At 49.8% G+C, this 7,345-nt stretch overlaps 1 protein-coding gene across 1 annotated transcript in view; it reads right to left on the bottom strand.

Annotated features, from left to right (window-relative positions):
- SCPEP1 (serine carboxypeptidase 1) overlaps positions 1 to 7,345 on the bottom strand; it is a 29,873-nt gene that overhangs the window by 6,634 nt on the left and 15,894 nt on the right. The window contains exons 7-11 of the mRNA XM_032429110.1: positions 4,249 to 4,286; positions 3,669 to 3,797; positions 2,958 to 3,051; positions 2,068 to 2,181; positions 448 to 585 (exon numbers count right to left, since the gene is read on the bottom strand). Of these exons, the coding sequence (XP_032285001.1) occupies positions 448 to 585; positions 2,068 to 2,181; positions 2,958 to 3,051; positions 3,669 to 3,797; positions 4,249 to 4,286 (513 nt within the window). The remainder of the gene's footprint in view (positions 1 to 447; positions 586 to 2,067; positions 2,182 to 2,957; positions 3,052 to 3,668; positions 3,798 to 4,248; positions 4,287 to 7,345) is intronic.

Here is a 7,345-nt window from a genome sequence, read left to right as displayed (position 1 = left end):
ACTGGAGTCCCTGGATCGAGTCCCGCATCGGGCTCCCTGCTCAGCAGGGAGTCTGCTTCTCCCTCTGACCCTCCCCCCTCTCATGTGCTCGCTCTCTCTCATTCTCTCTCTCTCAAATAAATAAATAAAATCTTTAAAAAAAAAAAATTAAAAAAAAAGAAAAAAACAAAAAACAAAAAAAACCCAAAAACAGAACAAAAAAATTCTTTCTTGGCCGTCAGCTCCAGACCTCATCCCATCAAACCTCACCTACATTCAACAACTGCCTCAACAGCTCTGTCCTCTTCAAAGAGGCCAAGGTCGGGGCAGATGAACGTAACAGGAAATGGCCTTCCTCCAGGCATTTCAATGTCCCCAGCCCCGACTGGCATGTCTGGCCAGGGCCAGTTCCCTTCCAGCTCACCCCACGGAACTGCCTCCAGGTGCCCCTCGGAGCGTGTTCCTTACCTATGGTGTCCACGATGAGATCGAGCTGTCCGTTATAAATGGTCACATTGACCCCGGCTTCCAGCAGCTCGTCCACAATGCTGATGACCGGCTTCATGAAGTCCCCCTCCATGTTCTGGAAGACATCGGCAGACTGCCCTGCACGTGAGGAAAGAGAAAGAGGTAAGAGCCTGCAATCTGCCAGAACACGGGCACCTTTCAGACCAGAGCCTCCTGGGCTCCGGCACCCAAAGTAACCACTGTGCTTCACCAACAGGGACCGACCGCCCAGACATCCATGCCCGGAGCCAGTCTCCTGAAGGCTAATGCCCAAGCAAACAGGGAGCTTCACAAAATACTCGTTAGGCCGGTCCTCTCGGGGAACAATCTCTGCGTTGGGGCAGGTGTTAGTTTTCCTCCTTTGCTAAGTAACACCAGGGCCACAAGTGGGGCTACCCTAGTAATAAACCAAATCAGACCTAAACCAGTGCAGAGCTAGCCCTCAGGAAAGCCACGGGGAGGATGAGCCCCATGAGCCCCAGGCAAGAGAGAAGATGGTCAGCACCGCACTCCTGGCGGATTCCTGACTGTCATCACCGTGACAGCAAACCCCACAATAACAGTAGCTACTCTTCATTTCTGTCCGCAAGCACTTTACAAACAAGATCGCATTTCCTCGTCATCAAGGATATATACTCCCTCTATATACTCTGGAGTTGGAGGGTAAGGAAAAAGGGAGGTTTTCAAAAGAACTTTTGTTCGCTAAAGAGGACCTACCAGATACTGGAGGCCTTGCCATCGTCAAGGTGGTTTCTCCCTCTAGTAAACTGGGAGGTACGGAGTCCTAACTTGGGCAGTGGTTAAAGCGACCGAGGCTCCGAGGGGCTAAGACGCATGGCCAGGGAGAACGAGCCCGTCAGCGGCAGGCGGGGTATGAGCGCGGGCCGGCGGGCTCCCCGGTGCGTAGGCCGAACTGCACGCCGGAGCGCAAGCCCTGGGTATGGGGATCGGCCGGCAAGTTTGTCCTTTCCGGACCAGACACAGCTGGGGCCACGGGGCTTTCTCTCTCAGTAACGGCCTGCCAAACCACGGGCAAGGGGACTACACTGGGCACTGTCCCTTGCCCCCAACAGTTCCTAATATGGTCCCCAGAATACAGTAGACCCCGGAACCACATCCAGCATCAGGATTGGGGGGAGCGGGGAGCCTGGCCGGGGAGCTGGTCAAAACCTGCCCCGAAGGACCTTTGTCTGGAAGTCACACCCATAACCAACTGTGGCTTTGGGCGTGGCTTTTTTTTAATCTCGATTTTTTTTTTTTATTATGGAAAACCTCAAACTGATAACAAGTCAGAAGAGTAAGAGGATTCCCAGGTGCCCATAACCTGGCTGCCACAAGATTTATCAACACCTAACCCATCATTGCATTTCCCTCCCCACCCACTTCCCTACCAACCTCTTATTCTGAACCAATTCGGGCACGTTATGTTTGCTCACCTATGAAGTGTGGCCAGTAAGGCTGTCCTACCTGCAACCTATCATCACCACCGCCAAAACCCATTCTTCAAATTAAGGCCTCTGAACTGGCCCCTCCACTGCCCTGCAACCCCACAAATGGCCCTTAATTAGGTCACAGAAGTACCTCCCCAGGAGCAATCCTCAGGAATAATTCTGAGCTTCTTTCTGATGGGACCGTTCATGAGCTGACTTAAGGTATCCTTCTGTAGGTGTCTCACGTGGCGCTGGTAAAGGTGAACTGAAACAAACTGGTACCCGGTGAGTCAAAGGACTGGCAATACGACCAAGAGCACGTCTTTCCCAAGCGGCTGGGACAGTGTGTCTAAGAGGGAGGCTTTCAGCTGGAAAACGAAAAGCGTCACCTTCATTCACCCCAGATGGAGGAAGAAAGCCAGAAAGACATTGAAAGTGGAGATGCTTTATTAATTTTGATTGCTGCACTTTATGTACTTTGGGGCCGCTGAGATTATCCAGCTCGGCCAAAGGAGATCAGCTGGGAAGTGGAATCTAGAGGCTCCCGAAGCCTTTACAGGCCTCCTACGGAGGGAGGGACGCCAGGCATTCAGCATGCGCGGCGAAGCTGGGTCAGCTGAAAGACAGCTCGATCCAGCCTTCAGAAGGACTGTAATGTGTAATGCGCCAGAAGTTGGTTTCCAAACTTCAAAAACACTATGGTAAGCAAAAGAAGCCAGATGCAAAAGACCACCCATATAAATGGTTCCATTTATATGAAACGTCCGTATCTAGAAACACAGATTAGTGACTGCCTGGGGCTGGGCGTGGGAACGGAAACTGACTGCCAGGAGACACGGGATCTTTCTGGCATGATGGAAATTTCTAGAACTGGATTGTGGTGATGGCTGTGCAGCTTTGTGAATGCACTAAAACCACTGAATCATACACTTAAAATGGGTGAGTTTTGTGGTATGTAAATTACGTCAATAAAGCTAAAAGAATTGATTTCCTCTTGCATGGAGACAGAGACAGGGTCTAGCAACGTCAAGGTTCACTTACCTAGGGGGCTCTGGGTGAATTCTAGGCTCGACTTCACTGCAGATGTGGGAGTGTTTTTAGTTAAGATGTTATAGAAGTTCACCCCATCCGTGTTCTGAAACACAGAATATTTGGCTGTTTGTTTTATTTATCCATTATCAAAGCTGCCTAACAGAAAGGCAACAGGCTCTCCATCTTATCCAAGGACAGCTTTAACTTTGTAAATGTGCCTGGACCAGCAAGAAATGCAGCTCTGAGACCAGCTGTCAGCCTGATCTCGGTGCGGCGGGGGGGGGGGGGGGGGTGCGGTAGTGAGCAGCTCATCCAAGTGGATCTCAGATGCTGGAGAAAACCAAGGGCCCGCGTGTTAATTTACAGGGAGAAGAGGGCTAAGGAGGGTCCAGCACACTCGTCCTCGGCTGTGCATTCTTCCCTCCTGGCTCACTGGGGACAGAATGTTGCCTGGCAAGGATTCAAACATTCACTTCTGCAAGACATATTATTTTTTATAGTGTCCATACATTTGGTCAAGGGACAAGTAGGTCTTGCAAGCCCGGGGTGGCTTTCTGAGCTCGTCACTGCTCAGACTCGTCGGCTTTATCGTTTAGCACTTGATCATTTTCAGATCTGAGGGGAGTCTCAGGAGACACCCAAATCCTGACAGCACCAACCAGGGGGTCCTGGCTCCCCGGGAACACGGCAAGCGGGCTGCCCTCGAGCCTGTCTCATTACCTGTTCAATGACCACTTCTGCTTTCCCCCACAGCTGGGTGGCCTCTTTGTAGAGCCCCTTATTCACGGCATCCAGGACATCCTCCGCGACCTGAGACACCTCTGCCAGGCCTTGGTCGTCGAGAAGAGACTGGAATGCAAACCGAGAATGACCAGGTCCACATCGCTCAGGGACACAGACCTGGCATCACCACAGCTAGGGACAGGTGACAGAGAGAGTGCGAGGAGAAAGGCCTATAGATGAAAGTGTATGGCCAGTCACGTCGTCACTGATGAAAGAAATACAGTGAAACGTGAGCGGAGTCCAGATGGTGGGTATATGGGTGTTCACAGGGATCTTTCAACTTTTCTGCACAGGTGAAAATTTTTATCATAGAAAGTTGGAGAGATTTTAAACATTGTGTTTCTTATACCCAGAGCAATGGGGAACTGGGCTGATGGTTCATTAAATTTGCCCCCAGGGAGCAGTGTCAACCTCCTAGGCAAACCCAGCTAGCCTGTTTGTCCTGGGCACGGAGCCAGGAGAGATCAGCCGCGCTGCTTACCACCCAGGGTGCAGAGGTGGGAACTCATCCACTCACCATGCTGTACAGGAAAGGTCCCCAGGAGAGCACCGAATCTAAAGGAAACCACATGTGTACAAAATGTACAAAGTAAGTCCGCAGTGGCTCTGTCCTCCCGGAGAAAACCCAAACTAGCTTCCCTCCCAAAGCGGAGACAGAAGCAAGAAGGCTGATGGCTTCAGGTCTATAGGCTCCTTCACTCACTGATGTCCCTGCAGGGCTGAGGGCTCAGTCGTCGGGAGGTGGGTTGATGTGAGGGCCTTTCTGTTGACTCGGGGCTAATGACACGTTAATTTGGCCTGATACCGGAGCAGCGAGTGTGTGTGTGCACACAGTGAAAATTCCTGTCAGACCTCTAGGCTTTTTGAAAGCTTAGAATATTTCCCCCGCCCTCACATTTCTGCTCTGTATTTGCTCCTCCAGTTTGGGGACACTTGCTTCTGCCAAGGAGCTAATTAAGGAAGGAGACTAAGGATTTTGTAATTCAAGTGCCTATGACTATACTGTCAACCAATTCTTTTTTTTTTTTTTTTTTTTTAGGATTTTATTTATTTATTTGACAGAGAGAGACAGCGAGAGAGGGAACACAAGCAGGGGGAGTGGGAGAGGGAGAAGCAGGCTTCCCGCCGAGCAGGGAGCCCGATGCGGGGCTCGATCCCAGGACCCCGGGATCATGACCTGAGCCGAAGGCAGATGCTTAACGACTGAGCCACCCAGGCGCCCCTCAACCAATTCTTTTCTATTCCACAAACATACTGAAAATTTACAAAGGGTCTGAAGCCAGCAAGGAGTTTGAGAGATACAAATGAGTAAAACAACGCCTGCCTCAAAGAGAATAGTTGGGCTTGGTTTGACAGATTCATAATTCCCGTAACTCTAGGTAAGGCTAGGACCACTGAGATGTGCCAACAAAGAATCAAGGACCGCAACTGGCACATTTGAATATGTCACTCCTTTGCTTAAAAGCCTTCAATCGTTCCCTAAGGCCAAGCATCTCAAAGTGTGTTTCAAGTAACCTCAGTACTGCAGGAGTTCAGCCTAGGTATTAGAGAAGAAAAAATGATTCTTCAGTTAAATATCTTTGAGGCTATGCAAAACAGAATATCCCCCCCCGCCCTGCCCTTGCAGGACTTCTCAGAGCCTTTAACATGCCTGTGAAAGCTTGAGGAGGTGGCGCCAGTATTTAGCCCTGGCAACTTATTTAACTACGAAGCCCTTTGTACAGCACCTCTTTGGGTCTGGTATTCGTCAGGGTACACTCTGAGACACGCGGGCATACCAGGTCCTCCGGAACCTTGCTATCATTCACCTCTCCAACTTAACTATCAAGCTTGTGCCTTAGTTTCTTTTTTTTTTTTTTAAGATTTCATTTATTTATTCATAAGAGACAGAGAGAGAGAGAGAGGCAGAGGGAGAAGCAGGCTCCCTGCCGAGCAGGGAGCCCCTTGCGGGACTCGATCCCAGGAGTCTGGGATCATGACCTGAGCCGAAGGCAGACGCTTAACCATCTGAGCCACCCAGGCGCCCTTGTGCTTTAGTTTCTTGAAATAGAGAATCGTCCGCAATTCTCCAGTGCACCCCATTCCCTGCTTGATCTAGACCAGGGAGGGACAAAACTTTTCTATAAAGGAACGAACAGTAAACCTTTTTTGCTTTGCAGGCCCGGCGGCCTCTGTTACAACTACTCGACCCTGTCGCGGCAGCCTCCAGGCAGCCACAGACAACATGTAAATGAATGGGCATGATTGTGTCCCAGTAAAAAACTTCTCTACCAAAGGAGGGTGGCAGGACAGACTCAACTTGTAGGCTGTAGTCTGCCAACCTCCGATGTGCAACAGAACTTTCTGTAATGATGGAAATATTCTCTATCTATGTGGTCCAGGACAAGTCAATAGTCACATGTGGTTACTGGGCACTTGAAATGTGGATAGTGCAATTGAAAGAGTTAAATTTTTATTGTATTTTAATTAATGTAAATTTAGCGGCATACGGCTACAGCTACCATCTTGAACTGTGCAGGTCTTCTTGAGGACACGGAGCATGCCTGTGCACCTTTCCTAGCACCTAGCACATGCCTACTACCTAGCAATTAATAATTGTTCATATATAAATTAACAGTATCTCTCTCTCAAAAACAGAGTATTCCTGGGATGGAGGGGTAGAACTGAAGTGGATCTGAAAGGAGGGATTCAGATCTGGGCAGAAGATTTTTTTTCTTTTTTCTTTTTTTAATTGAGAGAGAGCACACGTGCGGGAACAGGGAGTGGGGGTTAGGGGGTGGGGAGGGAGGGGCAGGAGAGGGAGAAAGAGAATTTTTTTTTTTTTTTTTTAAGATTTTATTTATTTATTTATTTGAGACAGAGAGAGAGAGAGCACATGAGAGGGGTGAGGGTCATAGGGAGAAGCAGGCTCCCTGCCGAGCAGGGAGCCCGATGCGGGACTCGATCCAGGGACTCCAGGATCATGACCTGAGCCGAAGGCAGTCGCTTAACCAACTGAGCCACCCAGGCGCCCAAGAATTTTTTTTTTTAATTTATTTATTTGAGAGAGAGAGAATGAGAGACAGAGAGCATGAGAGGGGGGAGGGTCAGAGGGAGAAGCAGACCCCCCCCTGAGCAGGGAGCCGGATGTGGGACTCGATCCCGGGACTCCAGGATCATGACCTGAGTCGAAGACAGTCGCTTAACCAACTGAGCCACCCAGGCGCCCGAGAAATAGAATCTTAAGCAGGCCCCACACCCAGCGTGGTCTGGGGGAGTTTGTGTGTGTCACACCGGGGTGTGTATACCGGCATCTAAAGGGTAGAGACGCTGCTAACATCCTACAGCGCACAGGACAGCGCCCACAACAAAGAATTATGTGGCTTAAAATGTCAATAGCCCTGAGATTTAGAAATCCTGTGTTAGAGTTAACCCCACCAACGTGACTATCTCAGATGTCGGGAGCCACACCCCAGATGTCTGCATCACAAACAACTTTTATTTGTACTCCCAAAGAGGACACTCTGGTTATGAAACTATGAACCTGAGCGGCAGGACCTAATGGTAACCTTGTCTCATCACCACGGTGAGCAACACACGGGAATTGCACCCCAAATGCTCATTCTAGTGGCAGT

Source organism: Phoca vitulina, unplaced genomic scaffold (assembly GCF_004348235.1).
Source record: "Phoca vitulina isolate PV1807 unplaced genomic scaffold, GSC_HSeal_1.0 scaffold40, whole genome shotgun sequence".
NCBI lineage: Eukaryota > Metazoa > Chordata > Mammalia > Carnivora > Phocidae > Phoca > Phoca vitulina.
The sequence above is the reverse complement of the archived record's forward strand: the minus strand, read 5'-3'. Positions and strand labels throughout refer to the sequence as shown.